At 43.5% G+C, this 20,868-nt stretch overlaps 1 protein-coding gene across 1 annotated transcript in view; it reads left to right on the forward strand.

Moving 5' to 3' along the window:
* Positions 1–20,868, forward strand: part of LOC310646116 (vascular endothelial growth factor receptor kdr-like) — a 201,589-nt gene that overhangs the window by 68,460 nt on the left and 112,261 nt on the right. The window contains exon 4 of the mRNA XM_083372361.1: positions 14,351–14,478. Within this exon, the coding sequence (XP_083228487.1) occupies positions 14,351–14,478 (128 nt within the window). The remainder of the gene's footprint in view (positions 1–14,350; positions 14,479–20,868) is intronic.

Consider the following 20,868-nt stretch of genomic DNA (forward strand, 5'->3'; position numbering starts at 1 on the left):
AGAGAGCCATTTATCTAGAATGGTATAGGGTTTCCTGCTTGAGCAGGGGGTTGGACTACAAGACCTCCCTTGCATCTCCGTTATTCTGTATTCTGTAATCCAGATCTCAGTTTGGGTGGCAATGCCATGGCAAGAACAATTTCCATGGGGCTCCTGTTGATGGCTTCATAGTCCAGATTTTCTGTCACTTACACATTGGTGCCAAGATGTCTCTAGAAAAGCTCCAAAGTCCTTTCCAACTCTTATTCTGTGTTCCATGAAAGAAAGAAAAATCAGAAGAGGTATGGAACTTGGTGTGATGTATTATCACTAGGTACCTATGGAGACCACACTGAGGATCAAAGCAGATACCCAGTTCCAATCAATCCTATCAATAGCAAAGTCAAGGGCAGAGACATCTGCGTGGGAAAAAAAACACGAATATGGCAGCTGCATAGAAGCCCCATGCCTTTTTGATATGCATCTCATGTAAAGAAGAGATCAGGGCTTCAATTAGACCATTGTCACTTGAATCCTTGTGTCCCCCCCCCTCCATTCCCTTGGTCAATGGCAAAGACTGTGAAAGTTGAAATCTGAAGTATCAGAGTTCCAAACCACAAAGAACAAACAACCTCACTCTAGCACTAGCAAAAGCACTTAGACTTGTATACCGCTTCATAGTGCTTTACACTCCTCTCTAAGTGGTTTACACCAGAGGTCCCCAACCTTTCGGGCACCAGGGACCGGTTCCGTGTGGAGAGGTTTTTCCAGGGACCAGAGGTGGGCTGGTTTTATATGCTGTCTGTATCCTTCAGATGGGGCTTTGCTTGTTTGTGTGGACCGGTTGCTGGCATGCCACAGCCCAGTACTGGTTCACGGACTGGGGGTTGGGGACCCCTGGTTTACAGAGTCAGCATATTGCCCCCAACAATCTCAGTCCTCATTTTATCAACCTTGGAAGGATGGAAGGCCAAATCAACATTGAGCTGGTCTGGATCGAACTCCTTGCAGAGGGCAGAGTTAGCCTGCAAGGCTGTATTCTGACCATTGCGTCACCATGGGTTTTTAGGAACACCAACATGCATTGAGGAGCCATGGTTATTGAAAACATCTACAGTTGGGGTTGATAATATTCTTGTTCTATCACAGCCTCTTTACTTCCAACTTTATTGGGGTCAGCCCACACACCCAGCATCTGGAGCTGTGTTTCTCAACCTTGGCAACATGAAAATCTGTGGACTTCAGCATCCAGAATACATGTGAACCTGTCATATTCTGGACAGACAGGATGGCTGGTTTGAAAGAGGGGTCAAAGAGGCCATCTACATTAAGATTGAACAATCCTCTCTCAACAGAGGGGGAGGTGCTTACAACTCCACGTTCCTAAATCCCCATCTGTAAATTCTAACTTCATTCTCAAGCTGTGTTTGCATAGCCCACAAGAGCTTTGATGCTCTTAGATTGAAAGCTAAAGAGCGCTGAGGCAATGAAGCAGGAAGTTACATGGAGAGGTGACATTAAAGGACGCCGTCCTCAGGAATAGCCATTACTCTTGAGTAATTTGGCTCCTGCAGTCAGAGCTGGCCAGTGCTAGCAGTTTGGGAATAAAATCTAGGCAGATCCAGTGGGAAGGACTCAACCGTTTAGAACACTCCTGTGATAGTCCAAACTCAGCTTAATGATGGTAAGTCGTAGCTATGTCCTTATTTATAGTCAAAGAACAAAGAAACCAAGTGAAGACCAGAAATCAAACAACAGAGGAGAAGGAGAAGGAGAAGAAATTCACATCCAGTGCTTCCTAGTGGCAACCACATTTTTAACAGAATTTAGCAGCATTTAATGGATTGGTCAATAGATCAATTCTCTAATAGGTTTTCTTCTCCTTGGTTTGAGAATCAGGAATTTGGCTTTTCTGTTTGCCCGTCTCTCTTAGCTTTTCTGCCTGAATTTCAACATTTCAACAGCCAGTATACTTTTTTTTAAAAAATGGGGCTTGAATTTTTGAGTTGACATTTTCTTTCATTTTTCTTTGCAAGGAAAATAAAGCATTGCTGTCAGGTGATGGTCTGGGATAGTAAGAGTGAAGCTGGAAAAGTTGGGAGGGCTGTTTTGGGGAGGGCTCCTCCTCCTCCTCCTCCTCCTCCTCATTTAGCCTAAAAAAGTCTTAACTAAATATATTTTCTATTAGTTCAGTATATTTAAAATAAATTTAAGGAGCACATTTATAAAAGCTAAGGGTTTTATAGGGGTCTACAAAGACCAAGAAACCCAAGCAAGCCTTGGGGTTGCCAGTCCCTTTTTTGAGACAACATTGCCTCGAGTAAATCCAACTTCCTTCAGTTCTGCCACCCTAACGAAGGGTTAAACTGTGCCTTGCCCGATTGGCATGATGGTTGATGAGGGATAATGGAAATTGTAGTACAGCCTGTCAGTACAGCAGGAAATTCCAGGCTCGTAGGCTAGTCTGGGATATCAAAACATTCCAGAAGCCAATCTCTTGGGGAAACTACATGGCCTTGTCTTTGAAGTCCTCAGGAGACAGGGAAAGTATCAACATGGCTATTTAACTGGGGAGGGAGCACTTCCAATTCAAACCCCATCAGGTCACAAGGAGTCACACAAGGAACTCCCAGTTCCTGAATCCAAGTACAGTCTCCCCGCCCCCACACCCATCCCAGAATCACTCAACATCTGCAAAGGACAGCCATGCAAACCCAAGAAAGAGCTTGACAGCTTGAAGGAAGTTCACATTTATTTACTTTATCAAGAGTATTTGCGGACTGCTCCAAATCCATTGTGACAGTGAACAACAAAGTGAGCGTAACAGCAAGAGAAAAGTAGCAAACACTCCAAAACCTGATTCTGGCGCTCCCAGGTGCAAACAGATGCCACTTTAAATGCTTCAGACACCCCTCCTCCCCCCGCCCAGTCTTTGAATCTGAAAAGGTAAAGGAGTTCCCAGCGGATTTTGTTCCGCTAGTCAATGCCAGCTTTTGATATCTGAAGCCCTGATGAATTCCCTCCTTGAAATATTCTCCACCTGATGATCTGCCCGGTTATCAAACCCCGCACGGCGGCAGATCGAGAGGTCAGCTGGAGACACGGCAACCTGGAGACAGGCCCGTTCAGCACCCTCAGCTTGTAAAATGGTAGATTGCCATGGCAGGGTGGGACATTGGAGCTCTGCAGGCAAGCTGCTTCCTCCCCTTTCCAGCCTCCTTCAAGCCACCCACAGCCCCTCCAAGGAAAGAAGGCCACGGCAAAACGCACGGCACGTCCAACGCAGGGACCAAGCAGGCACTGTGGAATGTTAGTGGCTTATCAGCTGTCAGGAAAGTCCAAGGAGATGGAGAATGGCTTCTTTCTCGTAGCCTTTGCAGACAGACTGTCTGGCTCTGCAGGTCAAGGGGAGTTTCCAGGAAGGCAGGCAGGGTGGAGCGTCTCTACTTGAAAACCCAGCATGGATCAAGAAGGTTAGTTCACTTGGAAGTGCTGAAGGAGCAGAAATTGGGATCCGTGTTTGTGTGTGAGGGAAGCAAGGCCATCCTCGCCACCGTTCGGTAGGGCAAAGTTGGAGAAATGAGAGCAGCCTGCAGCTCAAAGGCAAACGAAACAAGAATTCAGCACAGGACGGCGGAGGTTTGTGTGTCGTCCCAGTTGAAACTTGTGTAGATAACAACAGAATAAAGAGAGTTGGAAGGGACCTTGGAGGTCTTCTAGTCCAGCCCCCTGCTCAAGCAGGAGACCCAAGGCCTAGACCATTTCGGACAAGTGGTTGTCCAGTATCTTCTTAAAAGCCTCCATTGTTGGAGCAGCCACAACTTCTGAGGGCACAGTGTCATTGCTCAAATGACATAATTTGTGTGAGTTGCACAATGGGATCAGGGCCACGTGCGGATCCACTCTGCTCTTTGCTGTCCTGCAGATGCTTGGGGTGTGTTGTGCAAACATATTCCATTTTCCTGCACGGTGCAAAAGTGTGTTCACTCAAGTCCAAAGCGAGAGGTGATGCAGAATCCCATCCTCTTGGTTGTGTATCCACGCACATAGATTGTCCTTCCTCTGGGTGACCTGTGATGCCTTCGGTCCCAGTTTGCTTTCAGAACAAACCATCAAAACAATGACTTACTTACAGGATTCCAGTGACCGCCCTTGAAAATGTGGACAGGCTTGCAACAAAACCTGAAATTGATTTAATTTATTCCAAATTAACCTAATTATGTAGAGGCCTTGCGATTATGCCTTAAATAATTTTTTTTTAAAAAATGCAGCTTTTGGAAGAAAAATTGCCATGTTAGGAGTTGCAACATGGAAAATAAAATTCCCTATTCTGGGCGGATTCTCGATTCCGTATTCCCCCCTGGGGGAGGAATCAAGAAAACATCTCTAGGGGGGAGGGGGGGGCTGATGAAACAAAAGCCGTGCAGGGCATTGCAACGGAGCAATGCAGCTTCCTTCTGAAGCCTGCCCATCTAGGGACTTCAGTATCAGGCTAAAAAACGAAAGAGGGGATGAGATACAGCTTGTTATTGTTCTCACACACTGCCGCCGGGGCAGGAAGAATAGCATGGGAGTCTCGTGGGAAAACATTTTTTTTCCCACCCCACCTGTGTGAGGCCCAAAAAGAAGCAGATTTCTCCAGTGAAGCCAGTCCTGAAACAGGAATGCCAGATAGACTTGAATTCCTTTAGGAGGGCTGATAAAGAGAGAGAGAGCAACAGTAACATGATAAAATTCCAGTGAGCAGAATTTCCATTGATTTAAGGCGTTGGGGGAGGGGGGGAGGGCAGGAAAGCTGCAAGACAAAACTGCTCGAGGAATTTCAAAAAGTCAAGATGATGGCCGTAGGGGCATCCTCAAAGCCCCATCCCCTTTTTTGCAAGTCTCACAACTGTGTGCAAAAGGGGCAGAGCTTCAGTTAAGAGGTGGCTGCTGCTATCCAGACTTCTTTGCTCCCAACACACACACACACACACACACACACACACATCCAGGACACCTCGGTGTTCAATGACAGATATCCGTCACTATCCGCCTAGACGTGGAGAGCTTTCAAAGATGGAAAGATGAAATAATTAAACTTACTGTTGGGACGTTGCTGGTATAAACAATTGAATCAAAAGCACTTGAAATACTAGCACCGCTTTATAAAAGTTTGGTAAAGCCACACCTGGAATGCTACATCCAGTTTTGGTCACCACATTACCAAAAAGAGGTTGAGACTTTGGGGGGGAAAAAAGTGCAGAGAAGAGCAACTGAGATGATCAAATGCCTGGAGACTAAAACGTATAAAGAACCCATTGCAGGATTTGGGTTTGGCGAGTCTAGAGAAAAGAAGGAGTAGGAGGGACATGATAGCAGTCTTCCAATATTTGAGGGGATGCCACAAAGAAGAGGGGGGGGAGTCAACTTATTTTCCAAAGCACCAGAAGGCAGGACAAGAAGCAACGGATGAAACTAATCAAGGAGAGAAGCAACCTGGAATTAAGGAGCAACTTCCTAATAGTGAGAACAATTAACCAATGGAACAGCATGCCACCAGAAGTTGTGGGTGCTTCATCACTGGAGGTTTTTAAGAAGAGACAGGACAGCCAATTGTCTGAAATGGTATAGGGGCTCCTGCTTGAGCAGGGGGCTGGACTGGAAGACCTCCAAGGTCCCTTTCAGCTCTATTCTAAATTGAATTGACATACAGTATGTAAGTCCCCATAGGCTGTATGTGCATGTCCCATTAAACCACAATGGGATTTATTTGGTTGTAGCTGAGCAGATCATATAAATCTTCCCTTCTAGCATGTTGGGGAGAGTTGTTTTAGTCCAGGCTGTTCTGTGGTTTTGAGTTGTTGTTGTTGTTGTTGCACACATTGTAAGCTGCCGAGAGTCTTTGGAGTGTTTGACAGCCTTAAGAAAGCCAACTCGCCATCCCCATCTTTCATCCTAGCATCTCAGCTTGATTCTTTAGCTGAATTTGCAGCCCATCCCTTGTGGCTCCATACATGCATCACAGCTAAACATGATGCATTAACTGAGTCTCGTGATTCAATGGCACACGAAGCAGGATGTCGGTATCCTTTCCCTTATTTCTTCAGATCCTGCAAATCTCATTCATCAGTTATTCTCCCCGAGTTGCCGTTTCATCTCGGGCGGGAAATTTTGAAAGGCATCCCAGGAAAGGGACCCTTACAAGAAGGAGCACCCTTGGCTCTTTCAGAGGAAAGGGACAGAAGCAAAAGGGCCAATGAATCACAAGCTAATGGGTAGGAAGTGAGCATGAATCAGCCTGGCCTTCTGCTTCAGTGCAAGTGGCAGCTGGACAATATAGCACTTATGACTCATCAAAGATTGGGAAGCACTTAAGTTACTTCTTCAGCTTCAGGGCAAAGAAACAGACCAGAAGCAAATTTTGTTTTTCTCCATTTGCCTCCACCAGAAGCTTTACTGTGTTTTGCATTCCTTAGGATGCATTTGCGTGTCATATGGGGTGTCCACAGAGAAAATGTGGGGAACAGTGGCCCCTTTATGACTTGCGGACTTCAACTCCCAGAATTTCTGAACCACTATGGCTGGCTCAGGAATTCTGGGAGTTGAAGTCCGCAGGTCATAAAAGGGCTATCGTTGTCCATCCCTGCCACAGAGTATATTGTCAACGAAGATATTCCAAAATGGTCTAAGATCTCCTGCCTTGGTGAAGGGGTTGGACTAGAAGATCTCTAGTCCCTTCCAGCCCTATTATTCTAAGAGAAGATGATGGCCACAATGGTAGGATTGAATGCCTGCCTGTTTTATGCACCGGGTGTCTTGACTTTTTGACTATTCCCTAAAGCCCCACCCCCACCCTGCATGACACCTTCAATTAAACTTGGCAGATGAAAGAAAGGGGAGGAGGGGAATAGGGCAATAGGGGAGGGCAAATAATGTGACAAGCATTGTGATGTCATCAGGCAAAGCCCACCCCTTTTGTATCTGAATCTTAATGTTGCTCGCATCAACTAATGGGTGGAGCAATGCTCATTTCTTCGTCCGGATGAAACTGCTAGGTGCCATGGACTCCATCACTACTGCAGCCACCATTTGACCTACTGGGAGTGGTGTGACTTGTATCCCACCAAATCTGAAATGCCTTCTCCCCCGCACCACCCTGGGGATTTTCCAAAAAGCATGATTTAGTTCCAGACTTTTGCCAAGATGGCAGAGCCCAGTTGCTATAATTATATAGGCTACAACAGTTCCAAAGTGAGAACTGTGTTGTCTGAATTACAAAAAATATCACAATGGCAGTAAAGAGATACAAGAAACTTGATTGGCTGCCATCTGGCAGTCATCTGGAGTTTTGCAGTCCAAATGCTTGGGACTTCTTGGTGGCTTGGATTATATGACCAATGACAAGCCTGGCTAAAACAACCTGCCAGTTGTGGCATAGATAAAGGCTTACATGATCTTCAAGAATGCTTTTTAAGGTAGCATGTCATAAACACCAAGCTCGAAGGTTAGAAAGTGTTTATACTTAAACATGAGCCAATGTTTGGGGGCAGGAGTGTGCTGCAAACAGGCAAAAAAAGCCAATGAAATCCTTGGTTGCATAAACAGAGGGATAGAATCAAGATCACGAGAAGTGATACTACTGCTTTATAATGCCTTGGTAAGACCACACTTGGAATACTGCATCTAATTTTGGTCACCACAATAGAAAAAGATGTTGAGACTCTGGAAAGAGTGCAGAGAAGAGAGACAAAGAGGATTAGGAGGCTGGAGGCTAAAACATACAAAGAATGGTTACAAGAATTGGGCATGTCTAATTTAATGAAAAGAAGGACTAGGGGCAACATGATAGCAGTGTTCCAATATTTGAGGGGATGCCACAAAGAAGAGGGAATCAACCTATTTTCCAAAGCACCAGAAGCCAAGCCAAGAAACAACAGGTGGAAAATAATCAAAGAGAGAAGCAACCTGGAATTAAGGACAAACTTCCTAACAGTGAGGACAATTAACCAGTGGAACAGCTTGCCTTCCGAAGTTGTAGGGGCGTCATCACTGGAAGTTTTCAAGAAGAGACTGGACAGGCACCTGTCTGGAATTGTATAGGGTCTCCTTCTGGAGCAGGGGGTTGGACTAGAAGACCTCCAAGGTCCCTTCCAACTCTGTTATTCTGAATTCTATTCTGTTTGGAAACCATCACAATCTTTTCAAATGCAGGAGCTGATAAACGTCCCATAGGGAAAAAACGGGGTATGAGAGAGTTATTCTGAAAAAAGACAATAAACCAGATTATTTGCTTTTCTATGTCTTGGTTTATGTAGGGTCCTGATAAACCTAGGCCATTCATCACCCATCTCCGTTGCTGTGAGAAATCAGCACCAAGCGGGTAATTCTGAGCTGAAAATGTCAGGAAACCATTAAGCAGCCTCTCCTTATCTCTCCTTCTTCTTCCACTCAGATATCCTGCCCTGTTCTACCTCCAGCTAAAAACAATGACTTAAGACTTGGTTAATTTAAAGAACTGGCTACATCTGTAAAAATCAGCCTGGGCCTTCAACCTCGCAACAATGTGGACCCTTTCCTGTTAATGTCTCTAAAGGTTGAAGGCACAAAAACAATGTTAGACCTTATTTCTCTGAAAAATCTCCCGAGTGCCCACAAAGGAAAGCAAATTATTTCACGTGCATCACAACATCAGGAAGGAAGGCATTGTGAAAACTGCATTGTTTATTCAACTTTCAAAATTCGGCTTTCTTTCATGTAGCTCTCCATGCTGTTTCTCCTCCTCCTCCTCCTCCATCACCACCTTTCCTTTCCTTCCTTTCCTTTCCTTTCCTTTCCTTTCCTTTCCTTTCCTTTCCTTTCCTTTCCTTTCCTTTCCTTTCCTTTCCTATCCTTTCCTTTCCTTTCCTATCCTATCCTTTCCTATCCTTTCCTTTCCTTTCCTTTCCTTTCCTTTCCTTTCCTTTCCTTTCCCTTCCTTTCCCTTCCCTTCCTTTCCTTTCCTTTCCTATCCTATCCTATCCTTTCCTTTCCTTTCCTTTCCCTTCCCTTCCTTTCCCTTCCTTTCCATCCTTTCCTTTCCTTTCCTTTCCTATCCTATCCTTTCCTTTCCTTTCCTTTCCTTTCCTATCCTTTCCTTTCCCTTCCTTTCCTTTCCTATCCTTTCCTTTCTTTCCTTCCTTTCCTATCCTTTCCTTTCCTTTCCTTTCCTTTCCCTTCCTTTCCTTTCCTTTCCTTTCCTTTCCTATCCTATCCTTTCCTTTCCCTTCCTTCCCTTTCCTTTCCTTTCCTTTCCTATCCTTTCCTTTCCTTTCCCTTCTTTTCCTATCCTTTCCTTTCCTTTCCTTTCCTTTCCTTTCCTATCCTATCCTTTCCTTTCCCTTCCTTTCCTATCCTTTCCTTTCCTTTCCTTTCCTTTCCTTTCCTTTCCTTTCCTTTCCTATCCTTTCCTTTCCTTTCCCTTCCTTTCCTATCCTTTCCTTTCTATCCTTTCCTTTCCTTTCCTATCCTTTCCTTTCCTTTCCTTTCCTTTCCCTTCCTTTCCCATCCTTTCCTTTCCTTTCCTTTCCTTTCCTTTCCTTTCCTTTCCTATCCTATCCTTTCCTTTCCCTTCCTTTCCTATCCTTTCCTTTCCTTTCCTTTCCTTTCCTTTCCTTTCCTATCCTTTCCTTTCCTTTCCCTTCCTTTCCTATCCTTTCCTTTCCTATCCTATCCTTTCCTTTCCTTTCCTTTCCTTTCCCTTCCTTTCCCATCCTTTCCTTTCCTTTCCTTTCCTTTCCTTTCCTTTCCTTTCCCTTCCTTTCCCATCCTTTCCTTTCCTTTCCTTTCCTTTCCCTTCCTTTCCTTTCCTTTCCTTTCCTTTCCTTTCCTTTCCTTTCCCTTCCTTTCCCATCCTTTCCTTTCCTTTCCTTTCCTTTCCTTTCCTTTCCTTTCCTTTCCTTTCCTTTCCCTTCCTTTCCCATCCTTTCCTTTCCTTTCCTTTCCTTTCCTTTCCTTTCCTTTCCTTTCCTTCCCTTCCCTTCCCTTCCCTTCCCTGCACATTATATACACCCACGAATTAAATGAAAAGGAGTAGGTGGGGTTGATGGCTTCACCTTTTTCCATAACGGCTGCCTTTTGATCTCCTGTTTCCCTCCCACCCCCACCCGGTGGTGGGGTTCAAATATGTGAACCACCAGTTTACGGTGTGGATGCCACTTCATTCTGGGTCCATTCTGGGCCTGGGCAATAAAAAATTAGCTACCGGTTCTACCAAAGTGGTGCAAACTGGCTGAATCCCACCACTGCCCCCACCCCACATTTCCCCGGGGCCTGAATGTAAAAGTGAACTGACCATTAGCAAGCGAAGTACTTGGATTGCTGTGTAAAGTCACCTTAAGTGCGCCCTCAAGTGGTGAGAAGGAGATTTTTTTGTGATTGTGGACCAGCCTCAATGATTCGCCCCAGTTTATTTATTATTTTATTTTTTATTTTAATTCCATTTATATCCCGCCCTTCTCCGAAGACTCAGGGCGGCTTACAAGCTTAGCAGTAGCCTTCATTCTATGTATATGCCTGCTTATTAAGGCTTTCACACACACCCCAAGCGGCATTATTACAAAGTCAGTTTAATTGCCCCCAACAATCTGGGTCCTCATTTTGCTCTCTCTCTCTCTCTCTCTTCCATCATCAAGGACTAACTTTAAAAATACGAACTACAGCAAAACCACAATCACTACATGCTGCTTATAAGAGTCTCATATGGGAATGCCAGACCAAATGCCTAGGCCAGTGTTTCTCAACCTTAGGCACTCCCAGAATCCCCCGTCCAGCATGAGTGGATGTCAACACCCAGAATTCCCCCACCAGCATGGGGTGGACTTCAACTCCCAGAATTCCCCATCTAGTATGGAGTGGGCTCACCTCCTGAAATCCCCTTGCCAGTATAGCTAAAACTGAGAAACACTAGCCTTGAATAATTGCCATTCACCAAAAATGTTCCTGTTGTTGTTAGTTGCGAAGTCGTGACCGACCCATCGCGAATCCATGGACCACGTTCCTCCAGGCCTTCCTGTCCTCTACCATCTTCTGGAGTCCTTTTAAGCTCACGCCTACTGCTTCAGTGACTCCATCCAGCCACCTCGTTCTCTGTCATCCCTTTCTTCTCTTGCACTCCATCTTTCCCACCATTAGGCTCTTCTCCGGCGAGTCCTTCCTTCTCACTAGGTGGCCAAAGTATTTGAGTCTTTACCAACTCATAATTATATATTATCTTACTAGGCAGAAAGCCAGACTGAAGAATAGTACAACCCAGGCATGAATTCCCTTTTATTTATTTTTTAGCTCTGCAAACCCTTTTGACAGCATCATGAATTTAATTAGTGCAATTGCCCAAAATTGCTAGCGTTCTCCATTTTAAGGAGGGAGACCCTAAGACAGAGTGTAAGCCATTACATAGGCTAACCTGGTTTTAAGAGCAAAGGGGTAGAAAGATAATGGGGTCTCCTTGTCAGTCCCACCCACTGCAATTCTCACTCCTCACCCATGAGAAATGGGATTCCTGGGGTCCAAAACAATGACGACAACATATATTTCTCAGCTTGGGTGCACTGGCTGTGGCTGATGAGAGTTGTTGTCCACATATCTGGAAGGCACCAAGTTGAGGAAAGCTGGGGTAGAATGTAGTTTCTAATTAAGGAGAATACTTAAGAAGAGCCCTCCTTTTCTACCACCTCTTACTGTGTTATACTATCTATAGCACAGTAACAGCAGTAGAAACTTTCAAGTTTTGGGGTTCTGTAATCTCCCGGGACTTGAAATGGGTGCTTAACGTTAGAATCATCACTAAAAAGGCACAACAAAAGTGTTCTTCTTGTATCAACTCAGGATGCTCAGATTGGCCAAGGAGCTGCTGATAGAGTTCAAATAGGAATTGCTGAGCCTGCTATTTGTACTTCTATAACTGTCTGGTTTGGTACAGCAACCAAATTGGACTGGCACAGACAGGTCCAGGTAGTTAGGCCTGCAGGAAAAACCATTGCAAGCAGCCTGCCTTCCATCGAGGGCTTGTAGGCTGCAAAGGTCAGAAAGAGGGCTGACAAAATATCTACAGATCCCTCACATTCCGGACATAAACTGTTTCGACTCATCCCCTTGGGACGTTGCTCTAGGGCATTGGATGCCAAAACAACTAGACACAGGGCCAGGTGTATTTTTTCTTCACTCATGCCATCACTCTGCTAAACACCTAATTCCCACAGAACTGTCTTGGGCTTAAGGAGATTTACCCAGGTAGTAGGACTGTATTGCTATTATGCCTTCAGAAGTTGTGGGAGCTTCATCACTGAAGGCTTTCAAGAAGAGACTGGACTGCCATCTATCAGAAATGGTGTGGGGTCTCCTGTTTGGGCTGAGGGTTAGACTAAATGACCTGCAAGGTCCCTTCCAACTCTGCTATTCTATTCTATTCTATTCTATTCTATTCTATTCTATTCTATTCTATTCTATTCTATTCTATTCTATTCTCATCCGTTCTTCTATTCTATTCTATTCTATTCTATTCTATTCTATTCTATTCTATTCTATTCTATTCTATTCTATTCTATTCTATTCTATTCTATTCTACAATCTGTCTATTATGTTCTGTTTTGTTCTGTTCTGTTCTATTCTATGACTATGACTATGTCTATGTCTATGTCTATTCTATTCTATTCTACAATCTGTTCTGTTCTGTTCTCTTCTCTTCTATGTCTATTCTATTCTACAATCTGTCTGTTCTGTTCTGTTCTGTTCTATTCTATTCTATTCTATTCTATTCTATTCTATTCTATTCTATTCTATTCTATTCTACATCTGTCTATTCTGTTCTGTTCTGTTCTGTTCTGTTCCATTCTATATTCTATGACTATGTCTACGTCTATGTCTATGTCTATTCTATTCTGTTCTACAATCTGTCTGTTCTGCTCTGTTCTATTCTATTCTATTCTATTCTATTCTATTCTATTCTATTCTATTCTATTCTATTCTATTCTATTCTATTCTATTCTATTCTACAATCTGTCTATTATGTTCTATTTTGTTCTGTTCTGTTCTGTTCTATTCTATGACTATGACTATGTCTATGTGTATTCTATTCTATTCTACAATCTGTTCTGTTCTGTTCTCTTCTCTTCTCTTCTATGTCTATTCTATTCTACAATCTGTCTGTTCTGTTCTGTTCTGTTCTATTCTATTCTATTCTATTCTATTCTATTCTATTCTATTCTATTCTATATCTGTCTATTCTGTTCTGTTCTGTTCTGTTCTGTTCTGTTCCATTCTATATTCTATGACTATGTCTACATCTATGTCTATGTCTATTCTATTCTGTTCTACAATCTGTCTGTTCTGCTCTGTTCTATTCTATTCTATTCTATTCTATTCTATTCTATTCTATTCTATTCTATTCTATTCTATTCTATTCTATTCTACAGTCTGACTATTCTATTTTATTCAATTCAATTCTTGTCTACTACCCCTTGTTATTGGTATCATTACTATGATTATTATACTCTGTTGTTTTGCATGTACATTAAGGGCTTCTGCATCGGAGACAAATTCCTTGTGTATCTAATCACACTTGGCCAAATAAAGCATTCTATTTTATTTGTAGCTCAGGGTGGAAATGAGGAGTCCTCGGTGCTCTCTGACCTTGGTTGTTTTCTTGCAGATGTTTCATTGCCAAATTAGGGAATATCGTCTGATGATATTACCTAGTTTGGGTAATGAAATATCTGCAAGAAAAAGAAAAAAAACCCTAAAGCTCAAGAGCACCAAGACTCCCTCAATGTAGTTTCTTGCCCTAACAGACAAAGCTTCTCTGTAAAGTTGCATCAGGGAACTGTCCAGCAATGTGGATGCTGAAAACATGATTGTCTTTTTGCAATAACAACACCTATGTGAAAAACAAGTCTTCCTGTTGTGCTGATTTGCTGGTACCATGACTGCTATTTTTTTTTCTTGGACAATGGAAAAAGGTTCCAGATGCCTGCAAAAAAAGGGTCATTGTGTCCTTCTCTTCTCCAAGCATAACTGGAAGCAAGCAAGGAAAGTAACATTCCTTGGGGACCTGAGTTGCATTTATCAATTTCCTAGCATAAAATATCTCCACGGTTTCAGATGCTATTTTCAGCTGAGAAAAGTTAAGTACAGTGTCATATTTGGGTTGAGAAAGGGTGAATCTGACTTTTCCAAAGTTTTCTTCCCAAAAGGACTGACTCAGCTTCAACAGCTGGTCTAAGTTAGAATCAGAATCTGTTAATCTACTCTGCTTTTGGTATAAAAATTAAGGATGAATAGCAGGTCATTTCTATCAAGAAACCCAACCCTGTTGCTTCTTGGCACGCTTGTGATGTTCCATTTTTGTGTCCTGCAGATCAGTCACAGCCTTTTGTGCAACCCCACCCAAAATATGCAGACCTCATCAAGGTGTACAACTATACAGATGTGATCAATGTGCCATGTCGCGTCACCTCACCAGAGATCAAACCGGAGCTGCTGGTGGTGAGCATTACATTGTCTTAGTTTATTTGTATGGAAGCTTTCAAGAAGAGACTAGACTGCCATCTGTCAGAAATGGTGTAGGGTCTCCTGCTTGGGCGAGGGGTTGGACTAGATGACCTGCAAGCTCCCTTCCCACTCTGTTATTCTGTTCTAATTCTATTCTATTCTATTTCTGAATCTTCTCCAACATTCATCAAATAGGTTAGCTTTCAAGGGTTGTTGTTGTTAGTTGCGAAGTCATGTCCGACCCACCACGACCCTATGGACAACGTTCCTCCAGGCCTTCCTGTCCTCTACCATCTTCTGGAGTCCATTAAAGCTCACTCCTACTGCTTCAGTGACTCCATCCAGCCACCTCATTCTCTGTCGTCCCCTTCTTCTCCTGCCCTCGATCTTTCCCAGCATTAGGCTCTTCTCCAGTGAGTCCTTCCTTCTCATGAGGTGGCCAAAGTATTTGAGTTTTAGCTTCAGGATCTGGCCTTCTAAAGAGCAGTCAGGGTTGATCTCCTCTAGGACTGACCGGTTTGAACACCTTGCAGTCCAAGGGACTCGCAGGAGTCTTCTCCAGCACCATAGTTCAAAGGCCTCAATTCTTTGGCGCTCGGCCTTGAATTGAGGCCTTTGAACTATGGTGCTGGAGAAGACTCCTGTGAGTCCCTTGGACTGCAAGGCAATCAAACCGGTCAGTCCTAGAGGAGATCAACCCTGACTTTCAAGGGTAACTATTGATGAATCATCAAAAGAGGATGAATTTGCTCAGTAATGGGCCACTTTTAGCCATAGATTTTAAAACTAGCAAATTTCAACTCTGGTTCAGACAATTTTGGAAAAGAAACCTATACTCTTTAAAGTGTCCATGTCTTCTATACGAGAATCAGGCATTTTAAACATGCTAGCAAAAGGAAGATTATATATTTTGGACATCTCTTAAAGAATTTCTTAGATAAGTACAATTCTTATTTGTTTTTGTTTTTTTATTCTGGGCTTTTTTTCCCCTGAAAGAACATTTGCTGGAATTTGTTCCAGAAAGGATCCATGTCACCCAGAATCCTGGTTGAAGCAAAATCCTAAATTCTCTCCAAATTAGGATTTCCAGATGGCTTCGGTTAATTTTCTGGGTGCTCTTGAAAAGCAGCAGGTAGAATGTGGCTCTTGTTCCCTGAACCGGGCTTGCTGAAAAGCAGATGGAGAAGCAGAATTGTTTTATGGCAGTTAATACAGGGCACCACCCCTAAGAAGAGGGAGCTTTAATTTTATGCCACGTGGAAAAAATCTTCCTCTTTTTTTCCTGTTGGTTCTCACTTAATTGAACCTGCTTTCAAATTTTCTTTTAAAGGAGGATAGAACTTGGGTGACATTCTTGAGAGTGGAGAACAATATTGTTTCAGTTCTTTGTTATAAAGCTTCTAACTAATGCCTGTGAAATGGATCTAGATCAGAGGTCCCCAACCTTTTGGGCATCAGGGATCGGTTCCGTGGAGAGAGGTTTTTCCACCAACCAGAGAGTGCGTGGTTTTGTGTGCTGCCTGCGTCCCATGGATGGGGCTTTGCTTGTTTGTGCGGACCGGTTGCTGTCATGCTGCAGCCATGGATTGGGGGTTGGGAATCCCTGATCTAGATGTCTTGGCGGAAGACCGCTTAAGTATGAGCCATAAGGGTGTTGCAGCTACCAAAAAAGCCAATGAGGTCCAAGACTGTATCAACAGAGGGATAGCATCAAGATCACAGGAGGGGATAGTACTTCTTTATACCGCACTAGTGAGACCACACTTGGAATATTGCGTCCAGTTCTGATCGCCATGATACACAAAAGATGCTGAGATGCTAGGATGCATGCAGAGAAGAGCAACACAGATGACAAGAGGAAGGTAGACTTTCTTATACAATGAACAGGTAAGGGAACTGGGTATCAATGAAGGGGAATATTTGTAGCTCAGGGTTGAAATGAGGGGTCCTTGGGGCTTTCTGAGCTAGCACGGCTTGCTTTGATGAAGTTACCTAGTTGGGTAATGAAACTTCTGCAAGAAAACAAGCAAACTCAGAGAGCATCAAGGACCCCATAATTGCTATCCTCCTCCTCCTCCTCCTCCTCCTCCTCCTCCTCCTCCTCCTCCTCCTCCTCCATTCCAAACCCTAGTCTCTTCTAGTGCTGATGATATTACCTAGTTAGCGTAATGAAATGTCTGCAAGAAAACAAGCAAGCTCAGAGAGCACCAAGGACCCCTCAGAACTAGGTATGTCTAGCCTAATGAAGGGAAAGATTAGGGGTGACATGATAGCAGCCTTCCAGTACTTGAGCGGCAATCACAAAGAAGTTGGGGTTGATTTGTCCTTCAAAGCATCTGAGGACAGGACCAGAAGCAATGAGTGGAAGCTCATCAGAGGGAGATCCAACCTAGAACTAAGGAGGAATTTGCTGATAGTGAGAACCATTAAATCAGTGGAACAGATTGCCTCCTTGCGACTGCTCCATCGCTGGAGGGTTTTGAGAGAAGATTGGACAACCATTTGTCCAGGATAGTATATGGACTCCTGCCTTGGGGAGGAGGATGGATTGGAAGACCTCAAAGTTTCCTTCCAGTCCTATAATTCTATGATTCTAAGGGTTGTGTGTGATTGTCCTGCCTTTTGTTGTACTGTCCTCTCAGTGGCCTACAGCTTCTCTGGCTTCCCCTCACCTTTCTTCCAAACTCAACAGAAGACCTCACGAGTTTTTTTTTCAGACTGGATGCATGGGCAGCCTGGGAAGTTTCAAAGTGATGCAGATATACATAACAGAAAATGCTGCTGTACATCTGTAGCCCTTTCTCTGCCTCCAGCAATGAAACAGGTTTAGGAAGACCACCATAAAATTTGTCCTACCTATCCTACCTGAGTTTTCTGTCATGTAGATTTAACTCACGGGTCACTCTTTCTCTGGAGTAAAGTAGCTGACAAATAAGTGGAATACTATACTCTATCAAAGAGTATAATTATGTATATTAAGTTGCTTCATACTCTTTTCCTGGGGCAGACTTTTTTCCCCCCAGAAGTCACCCCTGGCTTCTTAGTAGCTGTTTCTTGATATTAAATGATCTTCAGTCAGTCTTAAAGTCTCGAATACAGACTAATAATGGTCATTTCGTCTCAGTGTTTGATTGTCGGTATTTACCATAGGTTTTAGACTTGTTATGGGACAGCATTTGATGCTCTAGGACAGGGGTTCCCAACCAGAGGTGCTCCAGCCCCCTGGAGGTGCGAGATGATATTCCAGGGAGCGCGAAAACTTGGGTTTTCAAAATTATAATTTATATACATAATTTGTTGCCATTATTTCGAACTTTTTCAAAGGGTGCGAGAATATATCAGAAGCGTTCTAAGGGTGTGGGGTGTAGAAAAGGTTGGTAATCACTGCTGTAGTAGAACTAAACAGGCAGTGGGATTTGGTATTGTTTGATGGATAACTGTGGAGGCATCTTATTCATAACATTTAGTAGCTGCCAAAATAATAAAATTTGACAAGAATGGGAAACTTCTTTAGTTTTAATGCTGAGGTGAAGCATTACTCTCTCTTTTTTTTTAATGAAGAGAGCAACTTTCCTCCATAAAGTACTTGATCCAAAACACACACACGCCCACACATTTTCATAATATTGAAATTAAACCCATTCTTGACTCTCTCTCTCTCTCATTTTTTTCCTTCTCTCTCTTTCTTGGCTGGTGTGGCAAGAGCTTTGGCTTCCTGTAAGTGTCGGCTTAACATCTCTGTTGACTTTTGTTGAAATATATAGAGAATTAATACCAGCCTAGCTGCCTCTCTGAAACCTGAAGATAATGTCTCCTTGAGAAAAAGGCAAGGAGTTCAGATGCCTGATTTCTGATCTTTCCCATCTCTGGGAGCTGAGTCAAATTTTTTTCCGTTTGTCGCTTGGTCTTGCACTGGGAGGTCATCCTAGACTTTAAGAAGGATGGGTAGAGGTTTCCATTTTGGGCTGTTGGGACATCTGGACCGAGGACTTTGTTCTTCCTCCTTTGAAAGAGACATAAGGGGTGGGGGAGGCTGACATTCAGACCCCAAAAGTAAGGTGTCTCTTCCCTTGGCTTGAGAGACGTCTCCAGAAGAGCGGATAAGGCTTTCTGTAGAGGTGTGTTTACCTTGGGCACCCATCTTTCTGTTCCCATTTAAGGAAAGCCGGCTTCTTATTTTGGCCTTGTCTGGAAATACTACGTGTGGAGCCAGGTTGGCGGCTTCCTTTACTCACAGGAAACTAAAGGGGGGGGAGGAGGGAAGGAAGGAGCCTGACAATTTGACAAATTTAGAACATCCTCCTCCAAATTTAATAACTGCTCAGTGATAAAACTGCAGGAAAGCAAGGGAGAAAAATAGCACCAGGGGTCTTTTGAAGATTGGGGCAAAATCAGCTCTGGTTTCCTCTTCTCCTTTCATAACAACTTTTGAATGTTGCACAAGCAACTTCATTTAATATGTGGAATATGTGTGTGTGTGTGTGTGAGAGAGAGAGAGAGAGAGAGAGAGAGAAAGAGAGAGAGAGAGAGAGAGAGAGAGAGAGAGAGAGAGAGAGAGAATCTATATCTATCATATCTATATGCAGTATTTCTGTAGATATATATTTTAAATCTGAACATCAGGGGATCCCCAAATGCAGAGTTTTAATATTCAGCACCATTCTGTTTCACGATTCCTGAAACAATATACTTTCCCCTTTCTGAATTACGTTTCTGATGCTTCCATTATACTTTAAAATGACCGCACTTTATCCTCCTTAGATATTTATGGGAAATTCGGTGGGTTGCTAATGCTAGGAAGAAGCTCATTTCTCATGTCAGCTGATTCTGATTAGTGCTCGAGCTGGGCTTGAAATTCAGGCTTTTGAATATACACACTATATATATGTTTTCTGAGGTTTTCGCGGGTGCCTGTATGTGGATCCTTGGTTTTTCGGGTTTTTCCCCGCGTAGAATTAAAGGTGTAGGCGCAACGTTTCGATGGAATCCCATCCATCATCATCAGGCTTCTGTTTCCTTCTTCTGGGAGAAGCATGTGGCTGTTTGTTCCTCTTTTTTAAACTGCCAGAGGGGGTGTGTTCTGTGGAGGTGTGCTCTGATTGGGTAGGGGACCAAGTGTGTTCTGATTGGGTGGGAGTGTGTTTTGAATGGTGGGGGTGTTCTGATTGGGTGGGGGTGTGTTCTGAGTGGATGGGCTGGTCTCAGCTGCCAGCTCCAGACCTGAGCTGGTGAGTTGTGCTGCTTTTGTTCGGCTTCGTGTTTGTGGTGGTGCCATGTTTTTATAGTGGGTGTCAGTTTGCTTATTGTGTGGTTTGGAGGGGTTTAAAGTGGCTGATGTTGCAGCTGTAGTTAGGTTTCTGTTTTGTGGTTGTGTGTCTTTATCGTTGTGGGTTCGGATTTGCTTTTTGGATGGTTGTGTGGTGGTGATGTCATGTGATGTTATCATGAGTTTGGGTCTGGTATCATTCTTGGTGGTTGGGCTTCGTCTGTCAATCAAGGCGGGTTTCCAAATGGCTGGTAGAATAAACGAGATGATACCTCTCGTCTACCAGCCATTTGGAAACCCGCCTTGATTGACAGACGAAGCCCAACCACCAAGAATGATACCAGACCCAAACTCATGATAACATCACATGACATCACCACCACACAACCATCCAAAAAGCAAATCCGAACCCACAACGATAAAGACACACAACCACAAAACAGAAACCTAACTACAGCTGCAACATCAGCCACTTTAAACCCCTCCAAACCACACAATAAGCAAACTGACACCCACTATAAAAACATGGCACCACCACAAACACGAAGCCGAACAAAAGCAGCACAACTCACCAGCTCAGGTCTGGAGCTGGCAGCTGAGACCAGCCCATCCACTCAGAACACACCCCCACCCAATCAGAACACCCCCACCATTCAAAACACACTCCCACCCAATCAGAACACACTTGGTCCCCTACCCAATCAGAGCACACCTCCACAGAACACACCCCCTCTGGCAGTTTAAAAAAAAGAGGAACAAACAGCCACATGCTTCTCCCAGAAGAAGGAAACAGAAGCCTGATGATGATGGATGGGATTCCATCGAAACGTTGCGCCTACACCTTTAATTCTACGCGGGGAAAAACCCGAAAAACCAAGGATCCACACTATATATATATATATATATATATATATATATATATATATATATATATATATATATATATATATATATATATGTATATATATATAATGTGTGTGTGTGTGTGTGTGTAATTTTTTTTTAGATTGCTAACAAAGAATTAAAGGGAGACTGGTATGCATTTCAAACTTATTTGTTTTCATCAGTCAGCCATACCCTTCAGCCCAGGTTCGAATCTCAGAAGGGTATGGCTGACT

This window comes from Vipera ursinii (assembly GCF_947247035.1).
Source record: "Vipera ursinii genome assembly, chromosome: 12".
Lineage (NCBI taxonomy): Eukaryota > Metazoa > Chordata > Lepidosauria > Squamata > Viperidae > Vipera > Vipera ursinii.